This window comes from Lithobates pipiens, unplaced genomic scaffold (genome assembly GCF_037356315.1).
Source record: "Lithobates pipiens isolate NorthernLeopardFrog02 unplaced genomic scaffold, aLitPip1_a1.2 Scaffold_16, whole genome shotgun sequence".
In the NCBI taxonomy this organism is placed as follows: domain Eukaryota; kingdom Metazoa; phylum Chordata; class Amphibia; order Anura; family Ranidae; genus Lithobates; species Lithobates pipiens.
In genome coordinates this window covers 591,602,641-591,628,222 of record NW_027507748.1, presented here as the reverse complement: position 1 = coordinate 591,628,222, position 25,582 = coordinate 591,602,641, and the positions used below count along the sequence as shown (strand labels likewise).

Below are 25,582 nucleotides of genomic sequence, written 5' to 3'. Positions count from 1 at the left end.
TATTTGTCCCAGTGCTGTTTTGAAATGTCTCTGGGAATCTGTAGCTCCTGTGTGTTCCAGCAGGAGTTTTGGCTGAAACTGAAGGCTGTCAATGACAGTCAGCATTCTGTCCTGAGCCCTGGAGCTGAAATTATCATCTCCTGGGCTACTGATGCTTCTACAGTTGATTCCGTAGGAGCTCACTGCAGAAACAAATGCAAACACTATGGGGTTGATTTACTAAAGACATACTTCCCAACCATTCTGGATTCTGCTGGATTTTCACGCGATTTGTGGTAAGTCCAGATCTGGGCTGGAGTCCCGGATCCCAGTGCCGGAACAATTTCCTACACTGGGCTCCACTCGGTGGGAGTGTCCTCACTGCAGCCAGCCCCCTCCCCGGTGTCCTGGAAATCGATGACAGCAGAGGAGAAAAGTACCTTTGTGCAGAGCGTCTCTCCCTCCCAGCTCCACCCCCGACTCCTGGCTTCAAGTTGTTCCTGTAAGTAAGGTAAGAGCGGGGCCGGGACAAATGGTAGACAGGTTCCCTGGAGGCAGTGGTATCTCTGTAGCAGGTGCAGCCGATCAACCCCACTTGTTCTCTTACGGCCACACTGTGACGGGGCACAGCTGTGGGCTGCATGTTCTACAGAGCTTGCTTCTCCAGCTGTGAGTATATGATAGGGAGTGAGGCAGGGCGGGCTCTATTTGATGACACCCTCCCTTCTTCTCTGGTCAGCACTCATGGAGATCAAAGAGACACAGAGCGGGCTGTATGTGCATTCTTCTTCAGCAGCCTTCTATCAGCATCGGGGGTGGAGATTAAAAAAGCAGTGGCGGGACTGAACAACTTGCAGAGGGGGACACTGAGGTGCAGGCAATCAGTGTGCAATAATCTCTAGTAACCTAATGGTGAGTGGTAATGTACAGTAACCTCTAGTAACTGAATGGTGAGCGGTAATATGCAGTAACCTCTAGCAACCAAATGCTGAGTGGTAATGTGTAGTAACCTCTAGCACACAATTACTGAGTGGTAATCTGTAGTAACCTCTAGTAATGTGTAATAACCTCTAGCAACCAATCAATGAATGGCAATCAGTGAGCAGTAACTGCTAGCAACCAAATGGTGAGCCGTAATGTGTAGTAACCCGGCGTGCCAGCACCAATGGCATCATTTACAGAAACGGGCTTGGGATGCACACCATGACCGTGCATTACCAGCCGGAAACTAGCATGCCCAGTGTCTGCTATATGGAAAAAAAATATTTTGATTGCTTTCTGGGAGCATTTGGCAAGTGATAAAGAGGTGCTGTATCGTCTCTTCACCACCTGCTTTAACTCCTTCAACCCCACATTAACATGCTGCAACGGTGTACATTGCACAAAGTTGTGGGGTACTTGCAGAGCAGTGCCATTCACTTGAATGGGTGACGTTCAACAGAGGGTATAATTAATGCCACAACTGTCAAGCAAAGCATTGTGGATATAGTATCTATACACCCAGAGGTGCTGCCTCTGTAGCTAAAGGGGATAGTGGTAGAGGAACACAGGGGATGCCAAATTATCCCTTCCCAGCCAGCATAATTTAAGCACAACCACATTTTGCCGCAGCACGCTACGCTTGCTACAGGTCAATCTCCCCCTAAATGTCTCTCATGCTCAACTTCAAAAGTTGTGAAGTATGCTAAAGGCAAAAAAACTGTGCACTTTGCAAAGTGCTGATTTACTCTGCAAGTGCAATTGCTCTGGAGCTTAGTAAATGAACAGAAGCTCTACTGACCTACATCATCCAATCAAGTGCAAGCAAAAATTCATTTTTTTTCCTTGCACATGATTGAGTGCCCTTTGTAAAGTGAAGTCTTGCCTCATTTACTAAGCTCCGGGGCAACTGCACTTTGCAATGTGCACAGTCTATTTGCATCTAGTAAATCAACCCCTATAATCTGTTTAGTATTTACATCGGAAGTGTAATGTAGTCAAAAGTCACACCACTGCACTTACTCTTAGTATGTAAGCCCAGCCAGAGCTGTTGCAGACAGCAATAGATCACTATTACAAATGATCCGCTGCTGCACAGCTGCATAGCTGCATGAGGGTTTGGATCTGGTCTCTACTTAATAGATCCAGACAACCCTCATGAAGAAAACTGTAAATAAAAATTGAACAAAAAATAATGTTCCCTTTCATAATCCTTACAACAATGATGGTTGGATGATTGGGATGATGTTTGCATCAATTGCTAATGTAAGTGAATACAATGTCATCTTAATTTATAATATGGGGGCAAATATGAAAAAGTCACCATTGTAATCATTTGTGCCCACGTCAACAAGATATAATCTTACTGTAACATTGCGCAAATTATTTCTGGAAACAATTTTTTCCCCTGCATGCATTGTAACATTAAAAATGAATAAAGATTTCCTAAATTGTATATGTTCACTTTGAGTTTTACCATATTGCTACATTACCTGAAAGTTGCCCTGTGATATGACTTTAATTAATATATTTTGTGGTAAATATCTGGGGGTTCTCAAATTCTGTAAATGTTGCGTTGGGGAAAATGATAGGAAAATGCTCTTTTTACTATTTATTATCAATTTCCAAGAAAAAAAGAAAATAAATAAATAAATTATATATATATATATATATATATATATATATATATATATATATATATATATATATATATATATATATATATATATACATACCCCACTTTTAAGTACACAATGGGGTTTATTTACTAAAGCTGCAAAGTGCAAAATCAGGCTCACTTCTGCATAGAAACCAATGAGCTTCCAGGTTTTATTTTTTATTACCAAAGCTTAATTGAACAAGCTGGGGTTAGAGGCTCATTATTTTCTATGCAGAAGTGAGCCTGATTTTGCACTTTCTAGATTTAGTAAATAAACCCCATTGTGTACTTAAAAGTGGGGTATGTATGTATATATATGTATTTAAATTAACTACCAAATTAAAGTCCTATCTGTTCCTAAAAAAATGAAACACAGTAGCAAATGTATACCTTTATATTCTTTTGTAGCTGAAGACAATCTTTGCCTTTATTTAGATCTGCAGTTGCCATGGTGCTACACAGCTATAACACCCACCATTTGAGTGAAAGTTCTATTGAGAGCTGACATAAGCACACTGGCAACTGTGACAGTTACCACCAGAGGCATGCCTTAAATGTAACATACACTGGATGTGTTTGATTTAAGGATTTTTGATTAAGAAATTAATAACATAAAGAACATTTCTAACAAGCTTTATTTTGAGAAGCAGTTTAACCCCCCTAGCGGTAATCCCAAGTCTGGCTCAGGTTAGGAATTTACTGATAGGAGCGGTAACCCCGAGCCAGACGGGATCGCTTCGCTCGATGCAGGGGAGGACACAGGCAGACTTATTTACCCTGTCCCCTGGATCCAACGATGTTCTCCGCGCTGTGTGATCGAGATGTCCTCCGCTCGATTCACAGTGCCGAATGCCGCCGAGCTCCGTTCCCTGCGACATTACGGCGCACAGGAGCGGAGAACGGCGGCAAATTCAAAAAAGTAAAAGTAAAAAAAAAAAACACAGCAGCAGATTACAGTGCTGTATTACAAAATTACACACCCCCTTTGTCCCTAGTGGTCTGTGCAGTGCCCTGCATGCACTTTTATATTATAAATACTGTTTTTTTTATGGCTGGAGTTTGGAGATTGTCCATAGCAACCAAAAACTGTCCCTTTTTCAGTGTTTTAGGATTTGATTACATTATTGAATATTTTTTATTATTCTTTATTATATTATAAACTTTATCATACCCGGGATGTCTGCTAGACTCTGGTTTGAACAGATTTAAGAGAGTTATTCCTAAGAATTACAGGACTAGCGCATGCGCGGAGCTGAGCCGAGCGGTGATGTCGGCTTAGATCTCCGATTCCAGCGGGACTTCAGAGCCTGATAACAGCGGAGGTAACATTCTCCTCCGCATTTTAACATCAGATAAAGTTTGCTGATATATCTTAGGTCTCGTTTGAGACATTTTGGGGGCTTGTAGCTCATATATGAAGCCAAAAAACGGAAAACAAGTGCCACCTCAGAGACACAGCAGAGCGCCGTTAAAACCATCCTCCTCTAAGGCAGCTCACCTTAAAGCTACAATGCAGCCAGCTCCTCTTACTCCATTGTATAGTGAGGTAGCTTCATTAAATGCACACAGACTCTCCAATTCCCCCTCAGAAATTGTCACTCCTGAAATAAAAATACTGGATATTCCTTCACAAAATGAAATGTCACCTCCTGTAACATTACAACAAATAGAAGAACTGCTTCATAATGCATTAAAAACTGCCGCAGACCATATCACTTACTAAAGAGATTAGAGATTTGGGTCAACGTACTTCAGCGCTAGAAATCAGAGTAGATGATTTGGAAAATCATACATCAAATTTCTCCTCGGAAATTGACAGCCTTAAAGAAGAAAATACCACTTTACAAGATAAATGAGAAGATTTTGAAAATCGTGCGAGACGATCGAATATTCGCGTTAGAGGAATACCTGAATCTGTGACAGACCTACAGACGGCTATGCTTGCCCTTTTTCAAGAACTACAGCCAACTATTCCAGCAGATCGCTTTGAGATGGACAGGGTCCACAGAGCCTTAACTCCCAAAAAACCGGAGGGTCCGCCACGTGATATTATCGTAAAATTCCATTTTTACAGCACTAAAGAACTAATACTAAATACAGCAAGAATTAAAAAATCCTTAATTTTCCAAGGGCACAACTACCAGCTATTTGCAGATTTATCTCAACTAACAATCAATAAAAGACGAGCATTGAGGCCTCTCCTCCAAATTTTACAACGTAATACTATAATCTATCAATGGGGCTTCCCTTTTTCGGTACGTTTCACATACCAAGGCCACAAACACACCTGTCGCACTGCCAAAGAATTGCAAACTACTCTACAGAATCTAGGTCTGATATATACCAAAAGAGACTATGCCGAATCAAGCCAAAAAACATCATCATCTCCTGGGAACTCTTCTTCTACCGCCGGAACTAACGAAAATCATAGCCCTCATAAGAGAAGCCGCATTCAATCCCCTATCCTAGATCCAGTTGATTCTATGGATTGAAAGATGCAATATGACAAGATTACATCCTTTTTTTTTCTCCCTTTTTTGAGACAGGTCAAATGACTCAATACCACCATTGTCTTCTGTCAATTCCCTTGCAATTCTAATAATATCACAGCATAACTGTTTAGGATACTGTAGATATTCTCCTTAACCTTCTTTAACCACTTTCAGACCGGACCATTTTGCTGGTAAATGACCAGAGGTCTTTTTACAATTTGGCACTGCGCTGCTTTAACTGGTAATTGCGCGGTCATGCAATGTTGTACCCAAACAAAATTTGCGTCCTTTTCTTCCCACAAACAGAGCTTTCTTTTGATGGTATTTGATTGCCTCTGCGATTTTTATTTTTTGCGATATAAATGGAAATAGACCGCAAATTTTGAAAAAAAATGATATTTTCTACTTTTTGTTATTAGAAAAATCCAATAAATTCAATTTTAGTCATACATTTAGGCCAAAATGTATTCAGCCACATGTCTTTGGTAAAAAAAAAGTCAATAACTGTATATTTATTGGTTTGCGCAAAAGTTGTCACATCTACAAACTAAGGTACGTTTTCTGGAATTTACGCAGCTTTTAGTTTACGACTGCCTATCTCAGTTCTTGAGGTGCTAAAATGGCAGGGCAGTACAAAACCCCCCCAAATGACCCCATTTTGGAAAGTAGACCCCCTAAGGAAATTGATAAGTGGCATGTTGAGCCCATCGAATATTTTATTTTTTTGCCTCAAGCGATTGAATAATGACAAAAAAATATATATATATTTTTTTTTTACACAAAGTTGTCACTAAATGATATATTGCTCACACATGCTATGGGCATATGTGAAATGACACCCCAAAATAAATTCTGCTGCTTCTCCTGAGTACGGGGATACCACACGTGTGGGATTTTTTGGGAGCCTAGCCGCGTACGGGGCCCCGAAAGCCAAGAACCGCCTTCAGGTTTTCTAAGGGCGTAAATATTTGACTTCACTCCTCACTACCTATTACAGTTTTGAAGGCCATAAAATGCCAAGATGGCACAAAACCCCCACAAATTACCCAATTTTAGAAAGTAGACACCCCAAGCTATTTGCTGAGAGGCATGTTGAGTCCATGGAATATTTTATATTTTGCCACAAGTTGCGGGAAAATTACAAACTTTAATTTTATTTTATTTTTTTTTCACAAAGTTGTCACTAAATGATATATTGCTCACACATGCCATGGGCATATGTGAAATGACACCCCAAAATAAATTTTGCTGCTTCTCCTGAGTACGGAGATACCACATGTGTGGCATTTTTTGGGAGCCTAGCCGCGTACGGGGCCTCGAAAGCCAAGAACCGCCTTCAGGTTTTCTAAGGGCGTAAATATTTGACTTCACTCCTCACTACCTATTACAGTTTTGAAGGCCATAAAATGCCAAGATGGCACAAAACCCCCACATATGACCCCATTTTAGAAAGTAGACACCCCAAGCTATTTGCTGAGAGGCATGTTGAGTCCATGGAATATTTTATATTTTGCCACAAGTTGCGGGAAAATTACAAACTTTAATTTTTTTTTATTTTTTTTTCACAAAGTTGTCACTAAATGATATATTGCTCACACATGCCATGGGCATATGTGAAATGACACCCCAAAATAAATTCTGCTGCTTCTCCTGAGTACGGAGATACCACACGTGTGGGATCTTTTGGGAGCCTAGCCGCGTACGGGGCCCCGAAAGCCAAGAACAGCCTTCAGGTTTTCTAAGGGCGTAAATATTTGACTTCACTCCTCACTACCTATTACAGTTTTGAAGGCCATAAAATGCCAAGATGGCACAAAACCCCCACAAATGACCCCATTTTAGAAAGTAGACACCCCAAGCTATTTGCTGAGAGGCATGTTGAGTCCATGGAATATTTTATATTTTGCCACAAGTTGCGGGAAAATTACAAACTTTAATTTTTTTTAATTTATTTTTTCACAAAGTTGTCACTAAATGATATATTGCTCACACATGCCATGGGCATATGTGAAATGACACCCCAAAATAAATTCTGCTGCTTCTCCTGAGTACGGAGATACCACATGTGTGGGATTTTTTGGGAGCCTAGCCGCGTTCGGGGCCCCGAAAGCCAAGAACCGCCTTCATGTTTTCTTTGGGCGTAAATATTTGACTTCACTCCTCACTACCTATTACAGTTTTGAAGGCCATAAAATGCCAAGATGGCACAAAACCCCCACAAATGACCCCATTTTAGAAAGTAGACACCCCAAGCTATTTGCTGAGAGGCATGTTGAGTCCATGGAATATTTTATATTTTGCCACAAGTTGCGGGAAAATTACAAACTTTCATTTTTTTTTCTTTTTTTTTCACAAAGTTGTCACTAAATGATATATTGCTCACACATGCCATGGGCATATGTGAAATGACACCCCAAAATAAATTCTGCTGCTTCTCCTGAGTACGGAGATACCACATGTGTGGGATTTTTTGGGAGCCTAGCCGCGTACGGGGCCCCGAAAGCCAAGAACCGCCTTCAGGTTTTCTAAGGGCGTAAATATTTGACTTCACTCCTCACTACCTATTACAGTTTTGAAGGCCATAAAATGCCAAGATGGCACAAAACCCCCACAAATTACCCAATTTTAGAAAGTAGACACCCCAAGCTATTTGCTGAGAGGCATGTTGAGTCCATGGAATATTTTATATTTTGCCACAAGTTGCGGGAAATTTACAAACTTTAATTTTATTTTATTTTTTTTTCACAAAGTTGTCACTAAATGATATATTGCTCACACATGCCATGGGCATATGTGAAATGACACCCCAAAATAAATTCTGCTGCTTCTCCTGAGTACGGAGATACCACATGTGTGGGATTTTTTGGGAGCCTAGCCGCGTACGGGGCCCCGAAAGCCAAGAACCGCCTTCAGGTTTTCTAAGGGCGTAAATATTTGACTTCACTCCTCACTACCTATTACAGTTTTGAAGGCCATAAAATGCCAAGATGGCACAAAACCCCACATATGACCCCATTTTAGAAAGTAGACACCCCAAGCTATTTGCTGAGAGGCATGTTGAGTCCATGGAATATTTTATATTTTGCCACAAGTTGCGGGAAAATTACAAACTTAAATTTTTTTTTTTTTTTTTTCACAAAGTTGTCACTAAATGATATATTGCTCACACATGCCATGGGCATATGTGAAATGACACCCCAAAATAAATTCTGCTGCTTCTCCTGAGTACGGAGATACCACACGTGTGGGATTTTTTGGGAGCCTAGCCGCGTACGGGGCCCCGAAAGCCAAGAACCGCCTTCAGGTTTTCTAAGGGCGTAAATATTTGACTTCACTCCTCACTACCTATTACAGTTTTGAAGGCCATAAAATGCCAAGATGGCACAAAACCCCCACAAATGACCCCATTTTAGAAAGTAGACACCCCAAGCTATTTGCTGAGAGGCATGTTGAGTCCATGGAATATTTTATATTTTGCCACAAGTTGCGGGAAAATTACAAACTTTAATTTTTTTTAATTTTTTTTTCACAAAGTTGTCACTAAATGATATATTGCTCACACATGCCATGGGCATATGTGAAATGACACCCCAAAATAAATTTTGCTGCTTCTCCTGAGTACGGAGATACCACATGTGTGGGATTTTTTGGGAGCCTAGCCGCGTTCGGGGCCCCGAAAGCCAAGAACCGCCTTCAGGTTTTCTAAGGGCGTAAATATTTGACTTCACTCCTCACTACCTATTACAGTTTTGAAGGCCATAAAATGCCAAGATGGCACAAAACCCCCACAAATGACCCCATTTTAGAAAGTAGACACCCCAAGCTATTTGCTGAGAGGCATGTTGAGTCCATGGAATATTTTATATTTTGCCACAAGTTGCGGGAAAATTACAAACTTTAATTTTTTTTTATTTTTTTTTCACAAAGTTGTCACTAAATGATATATTGCTCAAGCATGCCATGGGCATATGTGAAATGACACCCCAAAATAAATTCTGCTGCTTCTCCTGAGTACGGAGATACCACATGTGTGGGATTTTTTGGGAGCCTAGCCGCGTACGGGGCCCCGAAAGCCAAGAACCGCCTTCAGGTTTTCTAAGGGCGTAAATATTTGACTTCACTCCTCACTACCTATTACAGTTTTGAAGGCCATAAAATGCCAAGATGGCACAAAACCCCCACAAATGACCCCATTTTAGAAAGTAGACACCCCAAGCTATTTGCTGAGAGGCATATTGAGTCCATGGAATATTTTATATTTTGCCACAAGTTGCGGGAAAATTACAAACTTTAATTTTTTTTTATTTTTTTTTCACAAAGTTGTCACTAAATGATATATTGCTCACACATGCCATGGGCATATGTGAAATGACACCCCAAAATAAATTCTGCTGCTTCTCCTGAGTACGGAGATACCACATGTGTGGGATTTTTTGGGAGCCTAGCCGCGTTCGGGGCCCCGAAAGCCAAGAACCGCCTTCAGGTTTTCTAAGGGCGTAAATATTTGACTTCACTCCTCACTACCTATTACAGTTTTGAAGGCCATAAAATGCCAAGATGGCACAAAACCCCCACAAATGACCCCATTTTAGAAAGTAGACACCCCAAGCTACTTGCTGAGAGGCATGTTGAGTCCATGGAATATTTTATATTTTGCCACAAGTTGCGGGAAAATTACAAACTTTTTTATTTATTTATTTTTTTCACAAAGTTGTCACTAAATGATATATTGCGTACGCATGCCATGGGCATATGTGAAATGACACCCCAAAATAAATTCTGCTGCTTCTCCTGAGTACGGGGATACCACATATGTGGGACTTTTTGGGAGCCTAGCCGCGTACGGGGCCCCGAAAACCAAGCACCGCCTTCAGGCTTTCTAAGGGCGTTACAGTTTTGAAGGCCATAAAATGCCAAGATGGCACAAACCCCCCCCAAATGACCCCATTTTGGAAAGTAGACACCCCTAAATTTAGGGGTACACTAGTGAGACTAGGTAATAAATGGCGGGTGCCCTGAAACTATAAAAAAATAACTAACCAACCAGCGTCACCTGTAACAGTTATATGGTGATCACTGGTGAAAGGGTTAACTAGGGGGCAATCAGGGGGCTTTATGCGGTAGTATATGGGGGTCCCTGGCGCTATAAAAAGTTGCGGCGAACCTAAATACCTACCTGCCTAACTAGCGTCACCTGTGACACTAATACAGCGATCAGAAAAATGATCGCTTATTAGGCTGGGTTCACACTGGAGCGATGCGGGAACGCCACGAATCCGCGGCGGGTTCCCGCATCGCATGCCTCCCGGCGGCAGTTCACACTGCCCTATGCGAACTGCTGGGAGTGTCAGTGAAATGTTAATGACACCCCCAGATCAGTTCGCATATCGCAGTGCGATCTGCAAACTCGGATCGCATGGTGTGAACACCCATGCGATCCGATTCTGCTGCGGACCAAAAAAAGGGTCCCGTGCGAGTTTGCGGCGGGTGCGGCGGGTGCGACACGAATTCAGCCATACTATCTGTATGGCTGAACTCGAATCGCACAGAGATCGGATGTGATTTGCACTGCAGTGCGGTGCGAATCACATCCGTTCTCAAACCGCTGCAATGTGAACCCAGCCTTAGTGACACTGGCGACGGGGGGTGATCACGGGGTTAAACCTTTATTGGGGGGGTTAGGGGGGTACCTTAGAACTAAAGGGGGCTAACCCTAACTGCCCTAACAGTTATTACAGTCACAAATGACACCCGCCGGGTGATCAGGGGGTTAAACCTTTATTAGGTAATAAATGGCGGGTGCCCTGAAACTATAAAAAAATAACTAACCAACCAGCGTCACCTGTAACAGTTATATGGTGATCACTGGTGAAAGGGTTAACTAGGGGGCAATCAGGGGGCTTTATGCGGTAGTATATGGGGGTCCCTGGCGCTATAAAAAGTTGCGGCGAACCTAAATACCTACCTGCCTAACTAGCGTCACCTGTGACACTAATACAGCGATCAGAAAAATGATCGCTTATTAGGCTGGGTTCACACTGGAGCGATGCGGGAACGCCACGAATCCGCGGCGGGTTCCCGCATCGCATGCCTCCCGGCGGCTGTTCACACTGCCCTATGCGAACTGCTGGGAGTGTCAGTGAAATGTTAATGACACCCCCAGATCAGTTCGCATATCGCAGTGCGATCTGCAAACTCGGATCGCATGGTGTGAACACCCATGCGATCTGATTCTGCTGCGGACCAAAAAAAGGGTCCCGTGCGAGTTTGCGGCGGGTGCGGCGGGTGCGACACGAATTCAGCCATACTATCTGTATGGCTGAACTCGAATCGCACAGAGATCGGATGTGATTTGCACTGCAGTGCGGTGCGAATCACATCCGTTCTCAAACCGCTGCAATGTGAACCCAGCCTTAGTGACACTGGCGATGGGGGGTGATCACGGGGTTAAACCTTTATTGGGGGGGTTAGGGGGGTACCTTAGAACTAAAGGGGGCTAACCCTAACTGCCCTAACAGCCCTAACAGTTATTACAGTCACAAATGACACCAATGCAAAAAAAAAAAAAAAAAGCAATTGGTGTCACTGTGACTGGGGGGGCAGGGGTAATTGGGGGGGTGATCGGGGGGTAAAGTGGGGGTGTGAGTGTGCCTGGCATGTTCTACTGTATGTGTGGTGTGTTGGTGCAACTCACCGAACCTCTCTCCTCGGTGCCGGAATGAAAAATACCGACACGGAGGAGAGAATACATCACTTCCTCTCCTGTGTTTACATTACAGGAGAGGAAGTGATGTCACGAAGGATTTCCATTCGTCGAGAGCGATCGCGAGGGGGTGGCCATGAATGAATGGCCGCCCCCTCATAACGGATCGCTCTCGAAGGAATGCCGACCGCCGCAGGCACCGGGGGGGGGCCCGATCGGGCCCCCCACCCGCGGGCAGGCAGGGACTTATATATACGCCCATATGCCTGCCCGTGCCATTCTGCCGACGTATATCGTCGTGCGGCGGTCGGCAAGTGGTTAAACAACAAATCCAACCTAATTCCTTTGTTATCTTAGAGTATTTCTTTAATATATATATGTATTTATTTTATTTTATTTTTATGTGTATGTATATATATATATATATATATATATATATATATATATATATATATATATGTATATAATTTTTTTTTTTTTTTATAATTTTTTTTTTTTATTGTATGTATGTGTATGTATGTATATATGTATATAAAAAAAAAAAAATATTATTTATTTATTTATTTTTTCTCCTCAAATGAGTAACTGTTTTAATATGTATTCCCTTTTTTACACATATTTTGCTATTTTTCAGATTCAGTAATGATAAGTTCATATAGTATGCCTAGAATGCCTCCCCCCCCCCTTTTTTTTTTTTTTTTTCTTCTTGAGGTTGGCCTTTTATTTTTTTGACTCATAGTCATTGTTGGCATTTTATCCAAATTTCCAAAATGTCACTTTTGACTTGAACATTCTTTCTTGAATTAAATTAAAGTTATTGGTTGAAAGATTACAATTTATTTGGTTGGCTCTTCGTGTTCCGCAGGGATGTTTCTTGCGCTCCCCCTGTCACTCTCGACTGTTTGTCATTTCCGCGGACAGTCGACTGTGACTTATGTACCCTTGGAGGGAGATTTTTTCTCCCCCTAACGGATATGTTAGGAATGTACATTTGTTGTACTATATCTTTATGTTATATATTTGTCATATTTTATTTCTTAAATTTTTTTATTTTTACCCTCTTTCCTCCCCTTCCTCATACACTCCAGTGGCAAAAATTTCTTCTCATTTTCCTTATTCATACATTATTATATCTATATCTCCTCTAAAAATATGGCTCCGCTGAACATACTTTCCCTGAATGTTCAGGGATTCAACATTCCGCAAAAACGAACTAAAGCCTTTCGTACCTTTATATCTAAAAAAGCACATATTGTATGCCTGCAAGAGACCCATTTTACTACACAATCCACCCCCAAATTCTTTAGTAAATCTTATCCACAAGTTTTTACAGCCTCCGCCTCCACAAAACAACGTGGTGTGCTTATAGCATTCCATCGAAACACCCCATTTTCACTATTGAAAGAAATCAAAGATCCTGAAGGCCAATATTTGATCCTTAAAGGTCATTTACTGGATACCGCAATCACCATTGTATCATATTATGCCCCTAATAAACAGCCTAACGCCTTTTTCTCCCATCTATTACATACCATTGACTACCACAAAATAGGTACTGTAGTCCTATGTGGCGACTCCAACCAGACTATCTTTCCATTCCTAGATAAATCACCAATTCCACAGCTCCAAAGAAACGATAAACATTCTTTCTCAAAACTCATCACGAAATACAATCTGGTAGACTCCTGGCGTGAATTGAATCCTACCATGAGACAATTTACACATTACTCACACCCACATCGTTCGTTCTCAAGAATTGACCATATATTTATATCCACAGGTATGGTGCCAGAAATCCTAACTTCAAAAATAATCCCCTTCCCTTGGTCGGATCACAGTGCAATATTCAATTCTATGTCTTCGTTAGCTCCAAGAGCAAAAGATTCAACATGGCTATTGAGAGATTTCTTAATCAAAAACCCAATATATAAAAACAATATTGAACTTGCACTTAAGGATTACCTACTAAATAATTCTACACCTGATGTTTCCCAGACCACTATATGGGAAGCACACAAACCTGTCATTCGTGGCATTTGTTTACAACAAGCCAATATATTCAATAGAGAACGAAAAACCCTTTGTCGCACCTTAGAAACAAATTTTAATTCATGCCATATGGCATTTCAACGAAACCCCAATCCTTCTTCCAAAGCAGATTTAGATAAAGCCAAATTGGAATTCGATTTATTCCTTACTGAATGTGCAGACAAAACCATTAAAAGATCGCAACATAACTTCTATATGAACGCAAACAAACCAAACACACTTTTAGCCAAGGTTCTAAAATCCTGCCATACCTCAACCAAACCTATTCGTCTTAAGACCTCCAGAGATGTACAGGTCCTTCTCAAAAAATTAGCATATTGTGATAAAGTTCATTATTTTCTGTAATGTACTGATAAACATTAGACTTTCATATATTTTAGATTCATTACACACAACTGAAGTAGTTCAAGCCTTTTCTTGTTTTAATATTGATGATTTTGGCATACAGCTCCTGAAAACCCAAAAATCCTATCTCAAAAAATTAGCATATTTCATCCGACTAATAAAAGAAAAGTGTTTTTAATACAAAAAAAGTCAACCTTCAAATAATTATGTTCAGTTATGCACTCAATACTTGGTCGGGAATCCTTTTGCAGAAATGACTGCTTCAATGCGGCGTGGCATGGAGGTAGCCAGCCTGTGGCACTGCTGAGGTGTTATGGAGGCCCAGGATGCTTCGATAGCGGCCTTAAGCTCATCCAGAGTGTTGGGTCTTGCATCTCTCAACTTTCTCTTCCCAATATCCCACAGATTCTCTATGGGGTTCAGGTCAGGAGAGTTGGCAGGCCAATTGAGCACAGTAATACCATGGTCAGTAAACCATTTACCAGTGGTTTTGGCACTGTGAGCAGGTGCCAGGTCGTGCTGAAAAATGAAATCTTCATCTCCATAAAGCTTTTCATCAGATGGAAGCATGAAGTGCTCCAAAATCTCCTGATAGCTAGCTGCATTGACCCTGCCCTTGATAAAACACAGAGGACCAACACCAGCAGCTGACATGGCACCCCAGACCATCACTGACTGTGGGTACTTGACACTGGACCTCAGGCATTTTGGCATTTCCTTCTCCCCAGTCTTCCTCCAGACTCTGGTACCTTGATTTCCGAATGACATGCAAAATTTGCTTTCATCCGAAAAAAGTACTTTGGACCACTGAGCAACAGTCCAGTGCTGCTTCTCTGTAGCCCAGGTCAGGCGCTTCTGCCGCTGTTTCTGGTTCAAAAGTGGCTTGACCTGGGGAATGCGGCACCTGTAGCCCATTTCCTGCACACACCTGTTCACGGTGGCTCTGGATGTTTCTACTCCAGACTCAGTCCACTGCTTCCGCAGGTCCTCCAAGATCTGGAATCGGTCCTTCTCCACAATCTTCTTCAGGGTCCAGTCACCTCTTCTCGTTGTGCAGCGTTTTCTGCCACACTTTTTCCTTCCCACAGACTTCCCACTGAGGTGCCTTGATACAGCACTCTGGGAACAGCCTATTCATTCAGAAATTTCTTTCTGTGTCTTACCCTCTTGCTTGAGGGTGTCAATGATGGCCTTCTGGACAGCAGTCAGGTCGGCAGTCTTACCCATGATTGTGGTTTTGAGTAATGAACCAGGCTGGGAGTTTTTAAAAGCCTCAGGAATCTTTTGCAGGTGTTTAGAGTTAATTAGTTGATTCAGATGATTAGGTTAATAGCTTGTTTAGAGAACCTTTTCATGATATGCTAATTTTTTGAGATAGGAATTTTGGGTTTTCATGAGCTGTATGCCAAAATCATCAATATTAAAACAAGAAAAGGCTTGAACTACTTCAGTTGTGTGTAATGAATCTAAAATATATGAAAGTCTAATGTTTATCAGTACATTACAGAAAATAATGAACTTTATCACAATATGCTAATTTTTTGAGAAGGACCTGTATATACAAATAATCCACTGAAAATCTTAAATAAATTTAAATCACAATTCAAAGATTTGTACTCATCCGATAATGAGCTAGATCTATCCAAAGCAAATGATTTCTTCTCTCACATATCCCTCCCAACTTTATCTAAAACACAACTAGAAATGATGGAAGAATCTGTGTCTATTGAAGAGGTGCTTGAAGTTATCAAGAACCTGAAATTAAACAAAAGGCCTGGTCCTGATGGATTTTCTGCTCTCTACTACAAAACGTATGCAAATATCCTATCACCGGTTTTGATGAATACCTTTAATTCCCTATTGGAGGGTCATTCCTTCAGGAGGGAATCGCTGTCTGCAATTATTTGCATGATACCCAAGCCACATACGGATGAAACAATATGGTCAAACTACCGTCCTATTTCTTTATTAAATCTAGACATAAAAATTCTGGCAAAAATTTTAGCCAATAGATTAAATAAGATTATTGGTAGCCTCATACATCGGGACCAAGTAGGCTTCATACCTATCCGACAGGCTGGCGATAATATCAGACGTGCAGCACTTTTGTCACATGCCGCTAAGGCACGTCGAATCCCAACCTGCTTTCTTTCCTTAGATATTAAGAAAGCATTCGACACTGTATCATGGTCCTACATGCAATTTACCCTTAATAAATGGGGCTTTGGTCCACACTTTTTACAATGGATTTCCGCATTAAATCAAAATCCCAAAGCCTACATTAAATATGCAGGGTACAAATCAGATGAATTTAATATACAGAGAGGGACACGTCAAGGTTGTCCACTCTCCCCATTATTATTTGCATTGCTAATTGAACCACTAGCAGAAAGAATAAGAATGGAACCTACAATCACAGGTATAGATTTAGGTGGATGTCATCATAAAATATGCTTATTTGCGGATGACATCCTGCTATTTTTATCCTCACCACAAACTTCTGCCCCAAACCTTATGATTATATTACAGGATTTTTCGCTTATCTCAGGCCTTAAAGTTAATGTCCAAAAATCACTGGCGCTTAATATCTCACTTAACGAAAAGGTTAAACAAACTTTACAAGATTCTCTACCCTTTAAATGGGTAGTTCATAGTCTTCCATATTTGGGTGTCCAACTCACTCCTGATCCTTCTGATTTATTTGCAGCAAATTATCCAACTTTACTGAAACACGTCACCAGTCTATTATCAAACTGGTCATCCCTACCGATCTCATGGTTTGGAAAAATTAACATTATAAAAATGACCATACTTCCCAAATTCTTATATTTATTTAGAACGCTGCCTATTCATATTCCTGCTTATTTTCTCAGATTGATTCAGCAAAAGACGATACAATTCACGTGGGGTAAAATAAAACCCCGACTACATAAGAATACCTTAGTTCTCCCTAAATGTATGGGTGGTCTGGGATTCCCAGATTTTACATTATATTATAAAGCAGCTCAGTTGGCACAATTAACAAAATATCACTCGACAACGGAGATCCCTATATGGGTATCCATTGAAGCTATTGACTGCAACCCTTTTATTGTCAACAATTTACTATGGTTACAACCTGCAGTTCGCAAGACTTTAAAAAATCCAATCACTAGGCATTCCCTATCTTTGTGGGATAAACATAAGACTTCACATGGCTTACAATCACTGCATAACCCACTTCTTTCCTTCCATAAAAATCCATCCTTCTACCCAGCCTGGATATATCCTAAAACTTTTAAAGCCTGGTCTAAAGCTGGCATTACTTGCCTATATGATTTGACATCATTGTCCTCGATACGGCCTTTCCCAGAACTATGTGATACTTCGGGGTTACCCCAATCTGAACTATTTAGATACCTACAAATTAAATTTTTTTATACTCCTTTCCTTAATTCTAGTGAAAATCTACAATCTATTTCCCAATTTGAAAAAATCTGCCTCAAAGAACCTCACGCCAAGGGTTGTATCTCTACAATTTACACTCAATTGATTACTAAATCTAACACAATAGTACCTACATATACATCCACTTGGGAAAAAGATCTTGAGCGCACGATTGATCCCAAAACTTGGTCTCATATCTGGTCTAATACTAAATCTTCTACCACAAACATTTTGGCAATTGAGACATCTTATAAGGTGCTTACAAGATGGTATTTGGTTCCTGCCAGATTAGCCAAATTCACAATTGATAATTTAGGCCTCTGTTTTCGCGGCTGTCCAGAACAGGGTACTTATATGCACATCTGGTGGCATTGTCCTATTGTGTACTCATTTTGGAAAAAAGTCTTTCTGATTATCTCGAAACTATTCGATTGTTCTATTTCACCAGACCCAATGCTAGCTCTTCTTAATCTAAAACCAGATTCTCTCACACAGAACCAATTCAAACTATTCCTCACGTTTCTGATAGCCGCAAAACAGACAGTAGCCAATGCATGGAAAACATCTGTTGTGAATATTTCAGAAACCAAAACTAGAATGAACCAATCTTTTATACATGCCAAAATGGACGCTTTAGATAAGAATCGTCTGTCAAAATTCAATAACATATGGAGACCATGGATTAGATACTATATGTCAGATAATTTTGATAATCGAACGCTCTGGTCATGGTAATTTATATATATATGTATATATTTTCTCTCTCTCTCTCTCTTTCTGGTATAATATTTAGCTATATAAAATATAATTTATACCTGGAGTTAAATAATTGTCTCTCCCCCTCCTTTCTGTCCCCATCTCCTTTTACCATTTTCTCTTCCATACTTCTTCAAAAAACCTTTAATTATACTACAGTATTTGTTATCTATATTGAAGTATACCTAAGGTCAGGATTTCGTTTTGCTCAAATATGTAAAATTGATATATTTCTGTCTTTTCTAGTTTATTGAGCTCCTGACATTTCAGATATAAATAATTTTATACTCTAGTCTTCTCTAGATTATATAATAACCATACTTTTTTTACTTATTTTTTTGGAATGTTTATTATTCCTCCTTGGTATTTTATTCCCTTTTTACTTAGATATCTGTAGTTATAATTTGCATGCATCTCCATAGGTTGTAAATGATGGAGCACCCCTCTCTTATTTTAGTGGGTTTATTTTTATTTATTTGCATATTTTTTTATATGTATTTAATTATTTTTTTATATAACATTTGTACTTTAATGTTATATTTTAATATTTTTGTTTTGTCAAATATTCTGTATTTGTTGTTATTTATTATTTCTAAAACAAATAAATCTTTTGAACGAGAAGAATTACAGGACTACAATATAAAACGCCAAATTTCCATGCAAAATAATTGTACCGCTTTCAGCACCTAAATCCAGACTGAATCATACCGCCAGGGAGGTTAATTGTGAGCTTAGTTTTTCTTTAAGAACTAGATGCTAGAATTTAAGGACTAATACTAGAATTTCCATATTGCCAGTCTGAGCCTGGCCCCAAAACAAGGGAACGGTAAAGCTTTACCATTAGATGCAGTGTACTCCATACATTAATGTATTGGTACCTTCTCCTTAGTTCTTCTACAGTGCCCTCCATGCTGTTCCTCTCTGCATCCAGGGGAGCTCTCTCATGTTCTAGATTCTCCAGCTGTCTCCTGAGGTTGCCAATAAAAGCCTCAAACAGAGGTTCAATCTGACATCTTGCTGTCTTCTGCTCTTGTAGAATAGACCATTTGGTTTCCAGCATCTTGTTCTGCTGTTCCAAAAATCTTACCTGTGTTGAGAGTATAAAATAATTGCTTATGAGTATAGAAATGGGGTAACATACAATAATATACAGACTTTCACATGAACCTAACCCACATTAGCTTGGCAAAAGCATTTTATTAGAATATTTTACAAGTACCCCTACCATTTCACAAAAAAAGTGTCCAAATGGTAAAAAAGACAAGAAACAGCTTGGGACAAGTCCTCTATTAAAAATAAAAAAATAAAAATATCCCACGATGTAAGTTCACACTTGCTGTGACAGCTCTTATATAACTGAGGATGGGGCCACCTCTGACGCTATGAGGGCTTCCCCATGGCATCAGAGGGGGGCAGGCTCACCCGTTTACGTTACAGGGCTTCGCCCTCAATTATATTAGAGCTGTCACAGTAAAGACGCATCATTTGGCGGGAGTCTCCCTTGGAGACAGATCGGTCACAGCTTTTTTTTTCTTTTTCGGTCCATCGACCGCCGTAAACTTACATTGTGGGCCATTTTTATTTATTTTTATTTTTTAATAAAGGACTTGTCCCTAGCTGTCTCTTGTCTTTTCTACCATTTTGACACTTTTTTGTGAAATGGTAGGGGTACTTGTAACCCTTTACCAATTCACATGGGGGGAGGCTGGGATCTTGGGGTTCCTTTGTTAAAGAGGGCTTCCAGATTCCAATAAGCAACCCCGCCCGAAAACCCCCACAGCCACCGGGCAAGGGTAGTGGGGATGAGGCCCTTGTCCCCATCAACATGGGGAGAAGGTGCTTTGGGGGCTACCCCAAAGCACCCTCCCCATGTTGAGGGCATGTGGCCTGGTATGGTTTAGGAGGGGCACTCTCTCATCCCCCCTCTTTTCCTGTGGCCTGCCAGGTTGTGTGCTCAGATAAGGGTCTGGTGTGGATTTTGGGGGGGGGGGCTATGCCATTTATTTTTTTATTTGGCACTGGGTTCCCCTTAATTTCCATATTAGACTCGAAGGTAATGGACGGGGGGATTCCATGCTCTTTTTTTCAATGAGTTTTATCTATATTGCCAAGTTTTAAATGACAATTTTTCCTTTAGAAATTTAATTTTGCTGTGGTACTGTTCTAAACACGGGAAAAATGTGCTGCTTTACAGGCATACTATAGACATCCCCCCCAGGCACAATATTTAAAGGAATATTTAATTTTTATTGTTTCACTTTAAGCTTTAAAAAAAATCACTGCTCCCATTTTTAAAACTTTTTTTTTGCATTGCTACATGTCACCTGGGGCAGGACCCGGGTCCCCAAACACTTTTTATGGCAATAACTTGCATATAAGCCTTTAAATTTAGCACTTTTGATTTTTCATATTAGTATCCCATAGACTTTAACGGTGTTTCGGCAGCTTTCGAATTTGTAATGAACACTGCATATTGTTCGCTCTTTGGCGAACAGGCGAACACCCGATGTTCAAGTCGAACTTATCTTCAACTCGAACATCGAGCTCATCCCTACGGTTTACCAGCTTCAGTGGATAATAAAACAGTTAACTAGAATGATGAAAAATAAATAAAATTGCGTAATGTGAATGTTTCCATATCTGTGTCCATCGTCCATTACCAAAAGCATCCAAGTGAATACACCACCAGCTGTAGAAACTGCTTAACAGCTTCAGTGGACCCATTGTCACAGGGGATCAGAAAATGCCTAAGGCTTATAACCCAGCCAGGGCCTTTCTCCATGTGTTCAGGTCACTCCACTCTCCCAGTGATGTTCAATAGATACGGTAGAGGTTGGACACGAGAAAGAAACCAAAGGCTCCACATAGTGTTAAAAAATCACTGGGTTTATTGTAAAAGTTCTCATTCACAACAATGAGTGGAACCTTTGGTTTGTTTCCCGTGTCCAACCTCTACCGTATCTATTGAACATCATCCGGTGAGTGGAGTGACCTGGAGACGTGGAGAAAGGTCCCAGCTGTGTTATAAGCCATAGTTGTTTTCTGACCCCCTGTGACAAGGGGTCCACTGGAGCTGGTAAGCAGTTTCTACAGCTGGTGGTGGATTCAATTGGAAGCCTTTGGCGATGGATGATGGACACTGATATCGAAACATTCACTTCATCATATTAAGTGTGGACTTTCTATTTTCACATTCATATGATTCTATTTGGTTGCATATATGGACTTTATTTAATCAGATCGATTTTATTTATTTTTATGCTTTTCAGTTTGTGACTGTGTTGCTCATAAAATTGCTGCTTACTTTTGTTTGTAGGGGTATAGATGTTATATAGCACAGTTTTTACTTTTTTAAGTTCACAATAATAAACTGCATATCACTCATGTGGAAATTGGTTAATTTAGGAGGCTGAAGAACTTATGTTTTCATACTTTCACTTAAAGTTAATGAAAATGTGTGTGGATATTTACTTCAATTATTCAATAACGTGAAAAGCAAATTCCTGTTAATTATAAATATACAATCATGTGCAGGTGCTTTTCACTTATTTGGATAATTGAGGTGAATATTAACCACTTAAGGACCGGAAAGATTTGCCCCCTTAATGACCAGGCCATTTTTTGTGATACAGCACTGTGCTGCTTTAACTGACAATTGCGCTGTTGTGCGACGTTGTACCCAAACTAATTTTGTGCCCCCTTTTCCCCACAAATAGAGCTTTCAGTTGGTGGTATTTGATCACCTCTGCGGCTTTTATTTTTTGCTCTATAAACAAAAGAATAAGGACAATTTTGAAAAAAATTTTTTTTTTACTTTTGGCTATAAATAAATCCAAAAAATGTCTTCATCAGTTTAGGCCAATATGTATCCTTCTACATATTTTTGGTAAAAAAAAAAAAAAAAAATCACAATAAGCTTATATTAATTGGTTTGTGCAAAAGTTATAGCATCTACAAAATAGGTACCGTATATACTCGAGTATAAGCCGAGATTTTCAGCCTCTTTTTTGAGGCTGAAAGTGCCCCCCTCGGCTTATACTCGAGTCATCGCTGTCTGCCTGCTCGATCAGCGTGTCGAGCAGCCAGACAGCGGACATTCTACCATTCAAACGCCGCGCCTCCGCCTCCGCCTTCGCCTGTGATAGGCGGAACACTGAATTTCCCAGCAGCCTGTGTTCCGCCTATCACGGACATCGTCTCATCCTCGTACTACGGACGAGGATGAGACGATGTCCGTGATAGGCGGAACACAGGCTGCTGGGAAATTCAGTGTTCCGCCTATCACAGGCGAAGGCGGAGGCGCGGCGTTTGAATGGTAGAATGTCCGCCGAGGCGCCGACGAAGAGCGGCGATCCTGGCAAGGCACGGGACGGAGGCAAGGCAAGGCACGGGACGGGACGGAGGCAAGGCACGACACGGGACGGAGGCAAGGCACGGCACGGGACAGAGGCAAGGAGGCAAGGCACGGGACGGAGGCAAGGAGGCAAGGCACGGGACACAGGCTCGGGACACAGGTAGGCTGGACACACACACACACACACACACACACACACACACACACACACACACACACACACATGGACACACACACACAGGGATGGATGGATACACACACACACAGGGATGGATGGATGGATGGAGACACACACACACAGGGATGGATGGATGGAGACACACACACACAGGGATGGATGGATGGATGGATGGAGACACACACACACAGGGATGGATGGATGGATGGACACACACACACACAGGGATGGATGGATGGATGGACACACACACACAGGGATGGATGGATGGATGGACACACACACACACAGGGATGGATGGACGGACACACAGGGATGGACGGACACACAGGGATGGACGGACACACACACAGGGATGGACGGACACACAGGGATGGACGGACACACAGGGATGGACGGACACACACACAGGGATGGACAGGCATGTCTCACCCTCGGCTTATACACGAGTCAATAAGTTTGCCAGTTTTTTTGGGGGTAAATTGGGGGCCTCGGCTTATATTCGGGTCGGCCTATACTCGAGTATATACGGTAATAGATTTATGGCATTTTAATTGTTTATTTTTTACTAGTAATGGTGACGATCTGTGATTTTTAGTGGGACTGCGACATTGCGGCAGACAGATCGGACACTTTTTTGGGACCAGTGACATTTATACAGCGATCAGAGCTAAAAATAGCCACTGATTACTGTATAAATGTCACTGCTATGGTTAACACTAGGAGCCGATCAAGGGATTAAGTGCTCCCTAGGTAGGTGTTTCTTACTGTGGGGGAAGTGTACTGACTGGTGGAGGAGAGAAATCACTGTTCCTGATCACTAGGAACAACAGATCTCTCTCTACTCCCCTGTCAGAACAGGGCTCTGTTTGGTTACATACACAGAGCCCCATTCTAGCTCTCTGGAGCGATCGCGGGTGGCGGGCAGAAATCACGGGCGCCGGCCACACGCATCGGCTCCAGCGTCGCGTGCGCGCCCCTATCACTCTTTAAGCGGCCAATGTACACCTATGGCGATTCGTGCATCCATGCCAGCCTTCCACAGTATAATGATGATGTCTGGTCGGCAAGCAGTTAACACAACTTTTGAATTAAATTCTCTACTTTTTACAATTCCTCTTAGGACTTTAATCAAACACAACATAACACATACACCTTGATGTGCCTTTCTTTTCTACCTTATACATTTTGTTGGCCACTTAATCATATGTACATACATCTTTTCCTTTGATTATAAATGAACTTGACATTTCTCACCTTGTCAATAAAGGAGGCAAACTTATTATTCAGGCCCTTAATTTGGTTCTTTTCTTCTGTTCTAACTCTTTGGATGTTTGAGTCAATTTCCAGATTGAGAGGAGCCAGAAGACCCTGGTTTACAGTAACTGATGTGATCCCTCCAGAACCAGACATTCCTTTAAATCCATGACCATGTCCAACAATACCAAATCCACATCCATGTCCATGTCCACTTTTTCCTACATGAAAACTTCCCACTGAAATCTTATGCCCCTTTGACCCAGCAGAATGGTCACTCTTGCTGCTGAAACAATGCTGGGTCTGGTGAACATTTTTAGAAGAGTGTGATAAGAAGCTGTGTGACCTGGAAGGTTTGGGCAAACAAACAGAACTGGAACTGAAATGCTTGTGTCCAGATGAGGCCAGGATGGAGCGGTGAGACATGATTTCTCTTCTTAGAGTTGATACACAGAGAATCCAAGGTGCTGTCTACTCTCCAGAGCAATGTTCAATGCACTGACACTTGCTAGGCTCCTTTTATACTAAACTGGGTGTAGTTAGTAATATTGACATTGTTATGTGACTGCCTATGATTTTAGCTTGATGATAATAGTTCATCCGTTTGTCACAGCAAATAAAACAGTAACCCACCTATATTTTCAAAGCTGACACATTTTTACTAGTGGCTAATAATATAATAAAACAATGTTATATCAGTATAAGCAATATGAGCTGTTGTTATTACAAGAAATAATTACCATGTCTTGCATATGTCCCAGTAATGCCTTACAAGTTGGTTCTACTTGGAATGGCCCAATATTTAAAAAAAAATCAAGATATTGAATTTCAGAGATTTCACTGAATTCATGTTAAGGTTATGTATAGCACACCCCGTAGGGACTGCTGCTGAACTTCCCAGATAGCAAGGATAACTTGCCACAAATTTGTGGCAGTGGTGAATTGTAAGTCTTGGTAACATGCTGCACATTTTCGCTGGCATGTTGTACACTTGCAGAGCACTTGAAGCACAAGTTCTAGGTGACACTTTTCCAATTTGCAGTAAACTTGCATGGTAAGTCTCTAGCAAGTGCAAAGTTACAGTGGTAAGTCTACAGCAAAAGCTCTGCAAGTCTACAGCGAAAAACCCTGCAAGTCTATAGCAAGACATCTGCAAGTCTATAGCAAGATCCCTGAAAGCCTATAGCAAGAGTCCCACAAGTCTATAGCAAGATCCCTGAAAGCCTATAGTAAGAGCGCTGCAAGTCTATAGCATAATCCCTTCAAGTCTATAGCAGGAGCCCTGCGCAGTCTTTAACAAGAGCCCCGCAAGTTTCTAGCAGGAGCCCCGCAAGTCTATAGCATGGCTCTGCAAGTCTATAGCAAGAGTTATGCAAGTCTCAGTTTTAAAGGGTCTATTCCCTAA

General features: G+C 41.1%; 1 protein-coding gene across 2 annotated transcripts in view; it reads right to left on the bottom strand.

Annotated features, from left to right (window-relative positions):
* The window catches only part of LOC143983825 (keratin, type II cytoskeletal cochleal-like), a 30,389-nt gene extending 5,736 nt beyond the window's left edge, over nucleotides 1–24,653 (bottom strand). The window contains exons 1-2 of one of the 2 annotated variants that reach the window (XM_077483921.1): nucleotides 24,178–24,653; nucleotides 19,267–19,475 (exon numbers count right to left, since the gene is read on the bottom strand). In XM_077483921.1, the coding sequence (XP_077340047.1) occupies nucleotides 19,267–19,475; nucleotides 24,178–24,603 (635 nt within the window). In that variant the 5' untranslated portion in view covers nucleotides 24,604–24,653. Of the gene's footprint in view, nucleotides 1–419; nucleotides 648–19,266; nucleotides 19,476–24,177 lie in introns of those variants that run through there. The other variant, XM_077483922.1, reaches the window with a different exon arrangement.
* Between the last annotated feature and the right edge of the window lie 929 nt (nucleotides 24,654–25,582).